Source organism: Bufo bufo, chromosome 8 (assembly GCF_905171765.1).
Source record: "Bufo bufo chromosome 8, aBufBuf1.1, whole genome shotgun sequence".
Lineage (NCBI taxonomy): Eukaryota > Metazoa > Chordata > Amphibia > Anura > Bufonidae > Bufo > Bufo bufo.
Genome location: NC_053396.1, coordinates 78,010,494 through 78,028,568, shown reverse-complemented (window position 1 = coordinate 78,028,568; position 18,075 = coordinate 78,010,494). Strand labels below are relative to the sequence as shown.

Sequence of the window (18,075 nt, the reverse complement as noted above, 5' to 3'; positions counted from 1 at the left end):
AAAAAATTTGATTTCCATTTTTTTTTTTGTGTGATTTTGTTGTCAGCACATTCAACTATGTAAAGAACAAAGTATTTCAGAAGAATATTTAATTAATTCAGATCTAGGATGTGTTATTTTTGTGTTCCCTTTATTTTTTTGAGCAGTGTACTTCTGCCGTACTTCTGTATGAATCCAACTGCTGCTTGGTTGGTTGTCCCTTCACGGAGGTATAGAAACATTGTTCCTAGAGAACAGAGAGTCTTTGTAGTGCAGAGCTATGCTGAGGTATCATATGGTGGTGAACAGAGGTGGTATGGCTCTGTACAGGCCCCGAGCACAGGAACTTATAAACTTCCTATCGCTTGCTGTCGCCCTGCAAATCAGTCCATGGAGAAACAAACTGATTTAGGGCTCATGCACACAATCGTTTTGCAGTCTTCTAATTGCAGACCTGCAAAACACTGATACCGGCCATGTGCATCCCTCATTTTGTGGAACGGAAGCACGTAACGTAATTCAGTATATTTTTGCAGAACAGCCATGCGACATACGGACACGGAATGTACACAATCATTTCCGTTTTTCTTGCGACCCCATTGCTGCAAAAAATTAAAATAAAAAAAATGGAACAGACACAGAAAAAAAATATGTTTGTGCACTGCAAACACCGAGTCCACAATATACGGGCACCAGCTGTGTCCACCCTGTATCACCCGTTGACTTGAATGGGTCCTCAAGATGTGGAGGCATGGATTGGAAGCACTACAAAGCGCTTCCATGGGATTTCGGTCCGTGCCGAAATCCGTAGCACATATTCTATTTTTTTTGCAGTGCGAAAAGTATCTTGCAGATCGCAGACTGATTCAAGTGAATGGGTCTGCAAATGGTTTGCACACGGCCAGTACCTCTGCATTGCGGACCGCTATTTGCAGTCCACAGCACGGCGCACACATGCTCGTGTGCATGGGCCCTTATACGGAATTCCTAGCAGGTTTCCCACGTTGCAGAGGGAACCATTGTACAAAATGCTTGCAGATTCCCTCTACAGCTCCAGTGATATCTAGAAACTAGAAGAAGAGACTCAGGAGAGCAAGTATGTGCCTTCCCAACGCATCCTTTCATTATAGGAGGGGAAGATAGTGCCGATAGAGACCTGGGGCAAGGTAATAGAACTGGGGAAGGAATGGAAGGAAGGACTAGAACAGTTCAGAAGGAAAGGCATAGGGTAAAAAATATACAAAAACCTCTTAGGCCAAATGCACACGGCCGTGTTCCGCGGCCGAGAGCGGTCTGTGGCACGCCGGGCTGGATTCCTGTGTAGAGTCCAGGAGCGCACGGCGTCATTGGTTGCTATGACGCCGTGCGCTTCATGCCGCCGCTGCACTACAGTAATACACTTGTATACTGTATTACTGTAGTGCAGTGGCGACATGAAGCGCACGGCGTCATAGCAACCAATGACTCCGTGCGCTCCTGGACTGAACAGAAATCCAGCCCGGCATGCCACGGACCGCTCTCGGCCGCGGAACACGGCCGTGTGCATTCGGCCTTAATTGTATGTATACTAATGCCAGGGGAACTGGGGAACTGGAAGTAGTAGTGTCTGAGGAGGACTATGTAACATAGTTTGTAAGACTGAAAAAGACATCTACCCATCCAGTTCAGCCTGTTAAGCTGCAAACAAAAATCCTTTAGGGTAGAAGCAAATTTTCCTGATTTTAGGGAAAAAAATACCTTCCCAACTCCAATCAGGCAATCAGAATAACTCCCTGGATCAACGACCCCTCTCTAGTAACTATAACCTGTAATATTATTACACTCCAGAAATACATCCAGGCCAACAGGGTCCAACAGGCCACTGTTAATCATAATCATCTGTCTTAGGGTACTTTCACACTTGCGTTAAAATTTTCCGGTATTGAGTTCCGCCACAGGCTCAATACCAGGAAAAAATGCTGCATTCTGAATGGAAAGCATTCCGTTCAGTATGCATCAGCATGTCTTCAGTTCAGTCACTCTTACGGTATTTGGCCAGAGAAAATACCGCAGCATGCTGCGGTATTTTCTCTGGCCAAAGTTCCGGGACACTTGCCGGAATGCCCGGATCCGGCATTAACTTCCTTTGAAATGTATTAATGCCGGATCCGATACAAAGTGTTCCGGAAAACCAGATCTGGTTTCCCGATCGGCGCATGCACAGACCTTTTTAAAATGTGAAAAAAATAATAATATTGGATCCATTTTTTCGGATGACACCGGAGAGACGGATATGGTGTTTTAATGCATTTGTCAGCCGGATTCGGAAACAAATGCTATCCGTTTGCTTATGGATTTCTGGATCCGGCAGACAGTTCTGGTGATGGAACTGCCTGCCGGAATCCCAAGTGTGAAAGTACCCTTAATATATGACCCCTATGTTACTATGTTACAGTTTCCTAAAAAAAAAGCTTCACAATGGTAAGAAAGAGATATCAGCTAAATGAACGTTCTCAAGCCACTACCTATTCTAAGTGGTAACATGTGCTGCATTTAGATGCTGGATGGTGTACAGGCCTCCATGGGTGGAAGCTGGTCTTTTGTGCCTTCTTGCACTGTCTAGGAAGCCTTTCTTTATTTAGATATGTAAAATGTCTATGAATGCTCCAATTCATCTCTCTGTGTCCAGGGCCCGCCGCTCAATGAAGCCTTTCATTGCCGTGCTGAGGACATAACTGAGGCGTCCACCCCATGTAGGGGAGGCACGGTTCTCATATTGATTTCCTCTGCAACACAGTATGAGGACTATACACCCGCTCACCCTAAGCGCCCTGTGCATGTCAAGGCTTTGCTAACCCTTTCTCTGCTTAAAGAAGCACAACAAGAATTGTAAGATATTTCATTCCAGGCCCTTGTAACAGTAAAAAATAGAACAGAAAAAAAGCGGAAGTTAATTCAGACACTTAGGGATCACAGCGTATCCCAAAGGAATGAACAAATGTGGGCGCCGACAGGGGTGGTTCAGATCGTGCAAAAAGAGAGAGATGGAGAGGGGAGGGGAAGGCAGCTCAACAAAGTGTTTTGTGACTACAAACACTTCACAAGATAGTGAATACGTGTATAGGGTGATTTATCTACAGTGTTGAACAGAGTCAGTCACTTGCAATATAGACCCCAGGGGTGAAACAAGGAAAGGAGGGAAAAGGAGGCGCCAATCCCCGTTATGAAACACAGTCGTAGAGGAGTGGGAAATAGGAAATATCACCCAGAAAGATGACGACTAGATGACACTAAATGTAATGTGTAACAATAACATGATATGCAGATAATAAGTACTATAGATTAAAACCGTGAACGAACACAGCTATAAAGGAGAAGTATGGATAAAACCATATAAATAATGTGAAGATAAATGGTATAATTAATGATAAAATGCCCCTCAGGACAATTCCACACAAGTGGCACTTACTTACACTAATATAAATAGTATAGTTAGTGAAATAAATGGTGAATTGCCCCTCAGGACAATTTCACACAAGTAGCACTCACTTCACTGGGGGGTAGTCATCAGGATAAGCACATAACACCTGTGACTAAACCCCCCCCCGGCCAGGATCGCATGTAGAGTCGTAGTGATGGAAGGCAGCAAGATTCCAGTGCTTCTGATCAATCACCTTTAATGCAAATATGTGGCTCAACGCGATTCGGGGATAACAATTCCCCTTCTTCAGGAGCATTACATAGCAGAATATCAATAAAACACAAGAATTTATACCTTGGTGGCCCTGAAAAGGGCGCTTTTTTCGAACGACCGGAAGTGGTATGGCCGCACTTCCGGTATTTTGGAACGCATAGGCGTTCCACATGGTAGTTATAAGTAAAAACATCTTAAATAGTAATGACAAAACAGGCAATAGAATAACCCATAGAATATATGATAGAGTCGGCCAGTTCATAACTCATTTACTTCAAGCAATTCTTTCTTTCTCCAGGGCTTAATCTCAAGCTGTGGAATATCGGACTGGAAGTGCTCTTGACTTCCGCTCCGTGGAGCGCAAAGGATGCGCTCCACTGGAGATGAGAGCCAGGGCTTCCGGTGAGTGTAGATGGGGGTAAGCCCTTAGCCCAGGCTGGGACGTATCGGACCGGAAGTGCCCCTGACTTCCGCTTCGTGGAGCGCACAAGATGCACTCCAACAGAGACAAGAGCCAGGGTTTTCGGTCCGTGACGTCGTGCGGTCCAGGAAAATCCAGCGATGGTTTACATCTACTGCCCGAATAAGAGTAAGGGGCATATACATACAGATATTAGAGATATCGATGGCGGATAGAACTATATAATATAGATGAACAATTAATAATGAACAAACAATGGGGCATGATAATATACTTATATAGTGAAAAATAAAAAATAAAAAAATAAAAATATATATATATAAAATTATATAGAAGAGATATATATATATATATATATATATATATATATATATATATATATAAAATACATATATTCCATTCATATTGTGCAATTCATGATTAAATAGAAGGTTAATAATGGAGATGGGAAATAAAATTATGCAATAATAACAGTAAGACATCTTTAGACACAGGACAGGGCTTAGGCTTTTTACAGCATTTAGTTGGAGCCTCTGCATAAACATGAAATGGTTGAGTTGATCCCTCAAACCACAGGCTAATTAAGTGGTGTTTCCTAGTACCCAGAAAAAACCCTATCAGCACAGAAGACATTAAGTTAAATTAAAAATATTATATAATAATATAGAATTATATGATTATAATATAATAATTATATTTCTTCCTAGACATCATAGATAACGGTTATCTGCATAGTAAAACCCACCACCCTGAACTTCCAGATATACTATAGTATCACTAAATCCTAAACCACTTTATGTAGACGTGTGATGTGCGGTGGGTGAACCTACAGAACGACATTGCATCCTTCATGTCTTCCATCATAATGAGCCTTTTTGGTAGACCACTATGTCACAGGAGAAGTACTGAGCAGACTTAGTTTGGCCATGAGATGGAAGTGGTTGAAAGTGTGTCTTCAACTGGTAGAAGACAAAGGGCTGCCATATACCTCATAACCCTTGTATCCTGGGTGAATGAACATTTACACCATATCCATATGCAGATGCTATCATTGGGACCCCAAGTAGGGGTCCTACTGTGTATCCCACTCTATCTCAGCGTATCTCCGAAGGAAGAAAAGGACTTGTAGGCCTTGCATGAAAGAAAGTTCTCTTAGGCTGTGGGAGATACAGTATGTAAGCAACTGAGTGAGAGGCCTGTGATATTGCGGTATAACCCAAGGCCTGCACATGGCAACTCTCTGTTCTTTCCCTCTTCTGTTTGTGCTGATGTTTAGTTAAACTGTAGATGGCTATGCTCAGAATACACCTTTAGGCCTCATTCACACGACAGTTGTTTTTTGCGTCCGCCAAAAAAAACGGATGCGGCATCCCTTTTTTTGGGAGGATCCGTTTTTTTCCGTAGATCCCCTGTAATAAATGCCTATCCTTGTCCACAAATGTGAAAAAAGTAGGACATGCACTATTTTTTTTTGCTGAAAGGAAACACTGACAACGGATGCGGAACACAAACGGATGAACTATCAGCATTTTTTTGCTGACCCATTTAAATGAATGGGTCCCCATCCTATCCGCAAAAAAAACGGAACGGAGGCCGAGAAAAACAACGTGTGCATGAGGCCTAAATGAAATCACACAATTGCATCATACATTTTGCACCTTTCAGTTTTCTAGAAGCATACAGTATTCACTTATTTTTACTTGGGCTTTCTGCCATAAAGCCATCAAATATTTGTTGTTCTGCTGCGGGCAGTTTTGTGCCACCTGTCACACTTTCCATAGGAAGAGAGCTTGCTGCTATGACTGTGCCAACACCACAGTGTAAACAGCCTGCTCTCAATGCAAATCATCAGGGACCTCACTATGCTTGTGTCCTCCATACACCCCTGCATCTATGTGTACCCCGATGGGTTACTTGTGATGCCCTAATGGCTTTGCGCTTTAATGCGCAGTATAGTGCCCAGTCAGCTTCAGCCAGGGATGGTGACCACTGGAATCAATGCAAATAAAAGAATAATTGACTACCTAGGTACCATCAGCAGCGCTGGCCATTCATTGTTTTACTTTCACAGCTCTACCTGGAATCCGATATAATTGATGGGTAAATTGACGTTTAATAACTTGGCAGATCAGGCAGTGCCAGTTAATGACTATTTTCTGCCGTTTCTATAACCACAGTGTCTGATAAATGTTACCAGTCCTAATACACTGTCATGTCTTCTTATATTTTTCAGCTTACTCCAGTGCGATCCAAAAATTTGCTCAAACTTTGCAAAGCTTCCAGTTTGATTTCATCGGTGACACCATGACAGATGATGAATTAAATATTGGTAAGAAAAAAGAGTGGGTGGTGGTGTCCTTTTATTGGCAGCCATATTTCCCTTTTAAATTCTTGCAATGTAAGTAAAATAGAAAACTGAGCATCAGTACCCTGTCTCTTAAGACCTAGAATTCATTGGAAGGTCAAGCACAACGGACATTACTTTGACTGTTGTTCCCTTATGTCTTCAGGATGTACAGATATCTGTGCATCTGAAGATGTTTCCATCAGATTGTATGGTTAAATTTAATTGCAAATGGTTCTGATGGTCCAACAGGGAGATGAACAGCCTTTATATCTACCAGTGTGGACATCAGTAAAGATTTGGGGTTAACAACAGATGTTTCATTGCTGGTTCCTCTGTACCTGAGCCAAAGAATGAGTCACGCTCAGTGCTGGGCTGCTCACTCCCAACGAGAGGCCCTTCTTGGGTGCTCATTCTGTAATGGGGTCCTCCCTAGTAAGTGTCTTGTTAGTATCTTCGATACTGTGCTTATTTCACAGACGTATCAAGGTATCTTCACCCATGACAGTCTGTTTCATGTGAACAGTGGTCTGTGTCATTATCATACTGTATAACCGAGAAGTGAATGTGCTGTACTAATATAATCTACAGGGAAAGTTGTGGAATGCTGATTGCGGGAAGCCCTTCTGCAACAAAAGATATCACACGTCCGATACCTTGCCGCAACATGTGGACCACGGACTCATTGAAGTCAATGAGTCCACACAGTTATGTGGCATGCACACGGCCAGTATCTGTGAAAGAAAATACAGAAAGTGTATTGGAAAATGATATATCTTTTCATTATGCAAAGAATAACATGTATTTGCTGATAGTCCTACGGAGACCACCAGAGGATATATTCTGAAGGACTGTATATGAGAGAATTGTTCACAGCTTTAGAGATTAGGTAGATCATGAGAGCGCTCCATTCACATATTCTCTTTTACTGTCTCAGCTGAGTCCTTTAAAGAGTTTGCTGACTTGTTGCAGGAAGTGGAGGATGAGAAGATGATGATGGTAAGACTTGCTGCAAATGTGTGTATATTCCCTGGTATATTCACCATATTTCTACATTGACAAAAAATCTGAATACTGTTGCTCTTTTTAAAGATAAAAGCCAGCAGGAATTGCCTAGATTCTGTACAGAATGCTAGGATCATAGTGTGGGCATGTTTAATGTCTTTGTAAGGGATATAATGGTGCGTATATGAGACAAACCAGCCTCAGTCCGGGCTTTATAATAGGCCTTTTCTAACTGAATAGCAGTACTTAGGAACACAATGCGAATGCTTTCTTTATGGCAGTCATGTACAGTGTGTGCAGTCATTCTATGTTATAATATTAAATGTCCTCCCACTCATTTTACAGTTCACAAGACCCTCAACTAATGGAAATAATATTGGCAATGAAAGAATGATGATCATATTTTCCCAAAAATTGAGCCTTCTTTTCTCAAAATCTGTATAAGGCCCCATGCATATGACCATATCCATTTTGTGGTCCACAAATCGTGGATCCAATTAATTGTGGCTTTTGTTGTGGATTTGATGCAATTTTGTGGCAGATCTCACTCGCATACCAGTACTTCTGCTACTGTATTATGCTGCATTATTTTCGCATGAGAAATCCACACGGAAAAACTGTGCGTAATGTGCAATGTGTGCAGGTAGCCTTATATAGTGCCAAGTAATTACATTGTCACCACTCGCTCTCCCCATAGGTATGTCTTTGGAGTGTGAGAGAAAACTGTTGTACCAGGGGGAAGTCCACACAAATTCTATGCAGATATAGTTCTTGTTCGAACCTTAGACCCCAGCGTGAATTCGAATTTGATCTTCAGGCATAGCAGACTTTTACTGTGCTGCACTGCCCTTAAAGGGAGTCTGTCACCACAATTTGCCCTTATAGACCACTTACATAGCACTGTAGCATAACTATAGATCAGTCTTTTTGTTTGGATGTTCACCAGAGGCAAAAACAGAGTTTATTCATATGTAAATGAGGGCTCGCAAGTCCCAAGCGGCGTTCAGGCTGTAAGTGCCCAGGCCGCTCTTCCTTCTACTCACATAACCCCTCCCCAGCCTGTTGCTTGGCCCGCCCTGTAAGCCTCTTACGTCATCCAGTGTACTGGCCGATATCCCGCCGGTGCATGCGCACTGTGATGACCATTGTAGGCAGCAGCATCATTCCATGCAGTGCGCATGCGCGGGCGGGATATCGGCCAGTACACTGGATGACGTAAGAGGCTTACAGGGCGGGCCAAGCAACAGGCTGGGGAGGGGTTATGTGAGAAGAAGGCAGAGCGGCCTAGGCACTTACATAAGTGGTCTATAAGGGCAAATTGTGGTGACAGACTCCCTTTAATACAGTTAATATATTAGGCTGGCAGAGCTGTGTTAGAGCGTGTTGATGCAGATGGATAGTAAAGGTGATCAGCAGAATACGACGTGACTTTTGGAATGGTAACTAGACTGTCAGGTTTGCATGCTGCTGAGTCACAGTTCTTTAGGTCTGCTGCCGTCAATGACAATGGCTCATCATGGTGTATGGGAGTTGTGATAATTTTTAACCTGACCTTTCATGCCATCTTCTGTCCTTTATGATTTATAACTAAGATTCTTTTTTACTGATAGAGGCAAGTCCTTTATGACATATAATTTAGAGTAGATATGAATCTGAAATATAGCATCTCTGCTTGAAAGGATTTTTCATGACTTTAAAGGGGTTATCCTAAAAGAAGCCCCCCCCCCCCCCCCATATGCAGGGCCCCCCACGCTGAATATACTTAGCTGGGTCCCTGCACCACCGATGCTGCTTCATCCCGTGCATGGATGAAAACAACCAGTGTCGGGAGGGAGCAGCCAATGGCAGGCGGGGACGAGCCTCCCTAGCATTGCGAGTGACGCTAGGGAGGCTCGTCCCCATCACAGTCTGCCATTGGTTGACCCCCCTTCCGACACCGGATGTTTTTTCTGGACACAGGGACCGGGAGCAGTGCAGGGAGCGGGGACCCGGGTATGTATATTCAGCATGGGGGAGCTTTTTTAGGATTGGATAACCCTTTTAATACTGATAAGCTATCCTCTGTATAGATCATCAGTATGTTTGGTGGGGGCCCGACACTCAGGACCCCCACCATCAGCTGTTTGAGAAGGCATCGGCACTCCTGTGAGCGCAACTGCCTTTTTTGCAGCTTACCAAGCACAGAATGGTACATTAGATGTGCTGTGCTTGGTATCGCGGTCAGACCCATTCACTCCTATACGATCAGATTCTGATGACCTACCCAGAGGATAGGTATTCAAGTCTCGGAAAGCCCCTTTAAACATCGGTGCTGACATATGCTGGGGATGCATGCTGTGCTATATACAGTCCTGATCAAAAGTTTAAGACCACTTGAAAAATGGCAAAAAAATCATATTTTACATTGTTGGATCTTAACAAGGTTCCAAGTAGAGCTTCAACATGCAACAAGAAGAAATGAGAGTGAGACAAAACATTTTTTGAGCATTAATTGAAAATAACGATTAAACTGAAACAGGCTGTTTTTCAGCTGATCCAAATTTTAGGACCACATGCCTTTAAAAGGCCAAATCTGTGCAAAGATGTGGATTCATTGTCATTTTCTGTCAGGTAGTCACACGTTGTGATGGCAAAGGCAAAAAAACTCTCCCTTTTTGAACGTGGTCGGGTTGTTGAACTGCATAAGCAGGGTCTCTCACAGCGCGCCATCGCTGCTGAGGTGGGACACAGTAAGACAGTCATTTCGAATTTCTTAAATGATCCTGAGGGTTATGGAACAAAAAAGTCAAGTGGAAGACCCAAATTTTTTTCGAAAGCACTGAGCCAGAGGATCCAATTGGCTGTCCGTCAAGACACTGGATGATCCTCGACCCAAATTAAGGCCCTTACTGGTGCTGACTGCAGCCCCATAACCATCAGACTGCATCTGAGACTGAAGGGCTTCAAAAACAAAAAACGTCTTCAAAGACCTCGTCTCCTTGAACGCCACAGAACTGCTAGTTTGAACTTTGCAAGAGAGCACCAAACATGGGACATTCAAAGGTGGAAGAAAGTTTTATTCTCTGATGAAAAAAAATGTAACCTTGATGGTCCTGATGATTTCCAACGTTACTGGCATGACAGCAGATCCCACCTGAAATGTTTTCTACGCGCCACAGTGGAGGGGGCGCCATAATGGTCTGGGGTGCTTTTTCCTTCAGTGGAACAATGGATCTTCAGGAAGTGCAGGGTCGTCAAACGGCCGCTGGCTATGTCCAGATGTTGCAGAGAGCATTACTCATGACTGAGGGGCCTCGTCTGTGTGGTAACGATTGGGTTTTTCAACAGGACAACGCTACAGTACACAATGCCCGCAGGACAAGGGACTTCTTCCAGGAGAATAACATCACTCTTTTGGCCCTGCGTGTTCCCCTTGATCTAAATCCAATTGAGAACCTTTGGGGATGGATGGCAAGGGAAGTTTACAAAAATAGACAACAGTTCCAGACAGTAGATGGCCTTCGTGCGTCCGTCTTTACCACTTGGAGAAATGTTCCCACTCACCTCATGGAAACGCTTGCATCAAGCATGCCGAAACAAATTTTGGAAGTGATAAACAAGAACGGCGGAGCTACTCATTACTGAGTTCATGTTTGGAAGTTGGATTTCTGTTTTGGGGGGGTTTATTATTTTTTTTGGAGGTGTGGTCCTAAACTTTTGATCAGCTGAAAAACAGCCTGTTTCAGTTTATTTGTTCTTTTTATTAAATTGAATGCTCAAAAAATGTTTTGTCTCACTCCCATTTCTTCTTGTTGCATGTTGAAGCTCTACTTGGAACCTTGTTAAGATCCAGCCATGCTAAATATGATTTTTTGCCATTTTTCAAGTGGTCTTTTGATCAGGACTGTATTACAGGCAGAAGGAATTTTTATAGGAAATCCTACTGATGACTTTTTACCTTCTTTATCAGTGTTATTTTTTCCTGCAATGACAATTTCTCTTGTGTTTCCACCACAGCTTCAGAATGCAGATGAACTCCTGATCAAACCCCTGGAGGTTTTCCGCAAGGATCAAATTGGGCTCACTAAGGTACTTCCACATCCTGCCCGTGGGCTGCACAGAACTCCTACTGCAAAAGTCTGTGTACACAGAATATAAATGGTTTCCTTTAATCTAGGGCACATCTTGTATAGCAGCAAAAACAGTTCAGGATACGTGCCTCCAGGTTGTGCACAACAATTCAGACTTTGTCTTATCAATTACATGTGTCCAAGGCTACAAGTGTAATTTAGGCCTTGTGCACACAATGGTATTTTTGGCCTGTGTGCAATCCATTCATTTCTGTGAGGCAGCAAAAATATGCAGACAGCACACAGATGTCCTCTATGTGCTGTCTGCATCCATGCGGTCATACGTCCGCCCCACATGTCCTATTGTCCGTTTTGCGGTTGTGTGCACGAGGCCTTAGTTGTCTGGTAACCAAAGTACTGCTGATGTAGTAAATGTTAAATTGACATGTAACCTGTTAAATAAACAGTGTCAGCAAACCTTAACCCCTTAGAGAAGAAGCCGAATTGTGGTATATTGATAGCCTGTTGTCAGGATATGCCATCAATATCAAATTGGCGCCCTCAGCCTTGTTGCCTCTGAGGATAGGCCATCAAATCCTTGGACAACCCCTTTATGGCTCCAGCAATTTTTAGACTTTTTTTCTATCCATTTTTAAACTTTTTTTTATCTACATAGCCTATTGGAAGAATTTTTTAAAATGCAGAATGAGCTGTAATTTTCAATGCCATCATTTTGGGATATCTCGTATGTATTGTAAAATGTTCATAACCTTCCTCTGTCTAACCTCTCAGATGGCGTGGTCACTATTGACCATGGCATCTGATGGGGATATCCTGCTAGTGAGAGCTGGGTGCCAGCTGTACAATACTGCTGGCACTGCAAGTGATGGTGGGGCCCAGCTCCTGAGTTTGTATCGTCAAGGTGGCATACTGTTACAATACAGAACGTTAACTACCCGAGGTCTGTGATGTAATCGTTCATCACAGAATGCAAAGGGATTATACTAACAGTATAGTTATATAGTTAGAGGGAGTTTGACTGACAGGGTGGTATGATGTGATTGTTGGAGAATAAATAGCCCCATGAAAACTAATATGACTGACAATAATACTTGTGAAATAGCTCATTTCTGTTCCAAAACTGAGCAAAGTAAAATTCTGGAGCACAACGAGCAAAAGTATGCGAGACAAAGAGTGCATACAATTAAGGCACATTTAGAAGCAGGCCGGATGTACACGTAAAGGGGGTCATTTATAATCCCTGCACTGACAGCGGATCAGCCAAAGTTATGGAGAGGCCGATGCCTCTACATAACTTCAGCAGGTCTGCCGCCAGTCTAGATCTACGCCAGCTCTCTTGCTGGCGTAGATTTAGGCCATTTTGTACGCCTAAAATAGGCATAGAAAATTATAATGAGATGGGCCTGCCGGTGGATGTGTGACTTTTTTTTACACTAAAGAGGCGTAAGGGAAATGATAAATTTCCCCCAGGGCTGAGCTGCTCTTCGCAGTGGTCCCCTGCTCTGGCTGTGACGTCCATATGTTCTAATAGGCCATATAGACAAGGGTTGTCCTAATTCCCTGCTCACTGACAACAGTTATGCTGTTAAGTAAGTATTTTGTTCAGTGCCTGTATGCCAGATGGCATTGTGCCCAGTCCTCACATTGAGCCAGTGAGCAAGTGATATATAGTAGAGTAGCTCCCATGCCTTACTGAAGCATTATACAGTGTCTTGAAAAACTATTGATACCCCTTGAACTTTTCCACATTTTTTTCATGTTACTCCCACAAAGTTAAATTAATTTTATTGGTATTTTATGTGATAGACCAACAAAAAGTAGCAAGTATGAGCGAAGTGAAAAGATGATATAAAAATGATACATTTGTAAGAAACAAAAATCTGAAAAGTGTGGGATGTATTTGTATTCATTCCCCTCAGTCAATACAATACTGTACTCAAAGTACCGCTGAAAGTCTTTTGGCGTATGTCTCTGTCAAGATCACTAACTTAGATTCAGGAGCCTGCAGGGTAACGCTGGACCTCCCTCTGTCAGCTCTCCGTCATCCTTTTAGCTGCCACCACTCGTCATATGAGGATGACAAGACATCTTCCATTAAATAACGCCCAAGTACACTCTACAAATTACTATGCTGGCTAGCATTCCCAGGTTAATACATCAATATAGGTAACGCTACTTCTAAGGTCATGGAATTGTTAGAGCACAAGAAGGCTCTTATTAAAGTGAAGTTTCTATATAAAAAAAAAGGACCGTGCGTGCAGTCAATGGGGTTATAAAAATACCACATAAAATATACACATATATGCATATAATGTGAAAGAATTTGGAAAATAAAAGGGATAAAACAGAACTTAATATGTTATTTGACGGTTGCCTGGAGAAGCAGAAATATCAGTCAGTTCATCAAGCTAGTGATCCCCAAAGAAATGATTGTTTGCTACTCTACAAACGTATGTTAAAAAGGTATAAAGAATGGAAGTGGGGCACACTCTTGAGTATAGGGATCTTTATTGAAACACACTAATAATGATACAAGTAATAATATCAATAAAACCAACACAATATAATGACAGTAAAAGAGCAGAAAGTTTCAGAAGATGATAAATATAGTCAATGAATGATGTAAATAAATAGATAAAATATGATTAAAATAGAATTAAATATACGATGACAATGGATGACAATATATATAAATAGGATCCCAATGGGTATGTGGATTTTCGTGGAGCGTATAAATAATTCAATATTGCTCCTCCATACACTGAGGTTCACTCCGGTACCAGTCCTAATAGCAGGTGTTGGAGAAAGATTAAAGTTCCAGGCGCATACAGCAATGCAGGTAAAGTTATATAGTAGGTCAGCTGATTGTGCGCACAGCGGCGTCCCGCTGTATTGGTAGGAAGCGATCGCTTTTACTAAGTTATGCAAGGTCTTACCCGAGGATGCTTAATACTGGATGTTGGCCCCTCGACTCGGCTTGTTGCTAATGTCTCCGGTCTCAAGGGGTGATGCTCAGATTTGAATTTGGCGCCTGTAGGGTTGTTTGCTACACGTGGTGAAGTCCGTCTCACGTAAAGTAGCGTTCAAGTATATCGGCGATTCTCTGGCGATTCTCTGGCAATAAGGTTGTCTCCAGACTTGCAGACCCTCTCCTGTTGATGGGGGGATACCAAACGCGTTTCGGGGATTTACAAGACAGACCCCTTCTTCAGTGGTTAAAAAGGACCTGATAAGGGTTTTATGTGTGACCTCGGCTGGAGAGGACTCTAGCCTTTTCCTGACCCCTCTAAGGGTTCTAGTCTGAAAGATTTGTGTATGACCCGCACTCTAGCTTTATGGTAGGGGTCTCTGGACCTTGTGAAGTGGTTAAATCTTACTGATTTTATATTTTTTGGGTACAATCTCCTGAACTGGGAAGGGGACACAGACGAGGTGATCACCCACTACAAGAATGTAAAGGGAGGGGTGCCTACTCCTAACAATAAGTGGATGGCACTGTTATGGGGGGATCTGTGGATGGCACTGTTATGGGGAGGGGGATCTGTGGATGACTATGCTATGGGGGGGATCTGTGGACCATTCATTCTATAGCGCTGTACATATGAGAAGAGCTATACATACATAATACAGACAATTGCACTAATCATATCTAAGCAGTAATCCTCGAGTAACTTTAACTTTAAAGCAGCACTATCCTGTTTACTACCTTACAATCAAGCTCCGGTAACAAGCACAGCGGGCGGCGGCGTAACGTCACTCACGTCACGCACGTGAGTAAGTGACGTTACGCTGCCGCCCGCTCTGCCTGTTACCGGAGCTTGATTGTAAGCTGTGAGCGGTGGGGCCCGGTGTAAGAGTACAGTGACTGCACCGGGCCTTTAATAGCCCATCAGAGGTCAAGTTTAGTCTGTTACGGTAGGATCCACAGACCTCAGCTCACGAAGTTATGATAATGAGTAATAGACTGTTGAAACTTTAATGATCAGATTATAATCTTGTCTGAATAATGCCACTTCTAAAACACTTAATTGAAAAGTGACCTCTGGGAAGTCTGCCCTAAAGCCAGAACTTGATTTGCTTGTTTCTGAAAGTGTGGAGAGTTGTCTTCCTAACAGGCCTAGAGCTACAGTCTAGAGGGATGGGGGAGGGAACCACATGTTCTGGGATGAATCCTCTCAGGCCATCTGGAAGCTGCCAGGATGACTGAATTGGGAATATGCATCAGCCAACACTATGTTGGAATATGTACAGTTCTGCTTCCACCTCCTCCTCCTGCTTTATAACCCATTAATTCCCAAGTATGCAATCCAGGGACAGTCTGCTGTCATTTAAAGATCATCTTGCACTTTAAATACTGGCTTCAGGGAACACAATGTAATTTGGTTTAATATTTTATGGGATTATATTCTTATGAGTCTTATTCCAAGCAGTTTAATTACAATGTTATTCCTAGTGAACCTTCTGTGTTTTAAGAAATTGGTGGTCTACAGGGGTTACTAAATGACCTCACAGCTTAGCAGCCCTGTCTAATGTACCCTGTACAGGCGACATCTTGTTCATTCACATGCATTCTGGAGAATGTGGGGAAACCCCTTAGAGAAGGAGGAGGTGGAACTACTAGTGGACAGCAACACTCCACTACTAAAATATTATATCAAATAGTTAAAATAATGATGTAATTTTTTATATTTTTTTTTACTATACATACATCCTTACACTGTTCTAGAAACCTGAAAGCTGATTTGGGCAATTTAAGTAAGTAGTTCATTTGAGTAAGAAAATATTTATAATTCAACCATGCATTTTTTATGGGCAAGGTAGGTGGAAAGATGAAACCTAACGGCACCCCTGTTCACGATTCATATTGGCCTGTACAGTGACTATTGCATTGTGACTTCTGTCATCCCTGCAGCTGCTCACCAGATAGGTTACAACCTCTTCTACTCGCAACTCAAAGCCAGAATAGACGTGGAAGATTATTGTAGTCATCCATCTAGGTGACTATAGCTGGCAGACACTCTCATACTCATGTAGTGTATACAAGACCATGGTGGAGCCTTTGTGGTGGTCTTGCTTGATCGTATGATCTGCATGTAATTCCTCAATTGATTAGGAAGGTTGATCAACAGGAGCTAGAAAATCAATGATCAGCTGAATGTTGGGGCAGCTTTATTTTTGGATGTTGTCTTAATCCTTTGAAATGAATGAACGCTTTCCTGAACACATATTTGTGACACATTAAAGGGAATCTGTCAGCTCCAAAGCTGGAGTAAACGGTGTATAATATAAGGCAAGCTGATGCAGGTTATATTATAATAATAAAATTTATTTATATAGCGCCACCATATTCCGCAGTGCTTTACAAATTCATAGAGTTCATGTACGAAACAAAACTAACTGGCTAATATGTATCTGAAACACTAGGAGTCAGGGCCCTGCTCGCAAGAGCTTACAATCTATGAGGAATTGGGGGTGACTCATAAGGTGACACATAAGGTAGTTGATTGTGATAAGTAGGATTTGAGCCATTATTGAACTGACAGGAGTGGTGCTGGCCGATCTGCTTTGGGACTACTAGAGGATCGAGTTTCGGCCACATGAGTTGGTGGGGGGAGGTTTAGTCGGGGAATAGTCATTTTAGGTAGCTGGATAAGCCTGCCTGAAAAGATGTGTTTTTAAGGCACATTTGAAGGTGGAGAAGTTGTGGATTGACCTAGTATTCCGGGGAAGAGTATTCCAGAGAGTAGGTGCAGCTCGAGAAAAGTCTTGAAGACGGGAGTGAGAGGTACGACTTATGGAGGTTATTAATCTTAGGTCTCTAACAGAATGGAGAGCACGAGTAGGGTGGTAGATGGAGATGAGGGAGGAGATATATGGAGGTGCGGCATTATGGAGAGCTTTGTGGGTGAGAGTGAGAAGTTTGAACTGTATTCTGTGGTGGATGGGCAACCAGTGAAGTGACTGGCACAGACTAGTAGCATCCGTTTAGCAGTTGGATGGATAGATGAGCCTGGCTGCAGCATTTATGATTTTTATCTTCATACTCACTTGCATTCTGACACTGTGCTCTAAAGACCCAGCAGTAAAATGCATTCAGAGGACTCCTCTTGGCGTTTTTCTAATTATGTGCGTAAGCTCAGGAGTCCTCTCATTGCATTTTACCGCGGGTTCTTTGGAGCACAGCATCGGAATGCAAGTGAGTATGAAAATAAAAATGATATAACCAGACTCTGCATCACTTACACTATACACTGCCTACTCTAGTTTGTGTGGTATTTTGGAGCTGACAGATTCCCTTTAAGGGGGAGGCCATTTAGCTGCAATGTTATTGAGGGAACTTATTGCCAACTGGTTGTTTTTGCACTGTTCATTGTTATTGGCTGTGTAATGAGTTGAATACCTCCGCAACTTGCATGGCCACACAGTTCAAGTCGCACTGCAGCTGCATGACCATGGCAGCCCCCAGAGCTTTCTGGCAGCAGCTTATTCCCCTCTCCCCTATGAAAACACATGCGTGGCTGACTTTTTAAAGACATTAATGAGCATTAGTATAGGGAAGTATTTATTAATTCATTCTGCCGAG

The 18,075-nt window shown here is 42.7% G+C and overlaps 1 protein-coding gene across 2 annotated transcripts in view; it reads left to right on the top strand.

The window, feature by feature from the left end:
* Positions 1-18,075, top strand: part of OPHN1 (oligophrenin 1) — a 245,681-nt gene that overhangs the window by 111,856 nt on the left and 115,750 nt on the right. For both annotated transcript variants that reach the window (XM_040442671.1, XM_040442670.1), the window contains exons 3-5: positions 6,307-6,402; positions 7,355-7,416; positions 11,419-11,490. In XM_040442671.1, the coding sequence (XP_040298605.1) occupies positions 6,307-6,402; positions 7,355-7,416; positions 11,419-11,490 (230 nt within the window). The remainder of the gene's footprint in view (positions 1-6,306; positions 6,403-7,354; positions 7,417-11,418; positions 11,491-18,075) is intronic.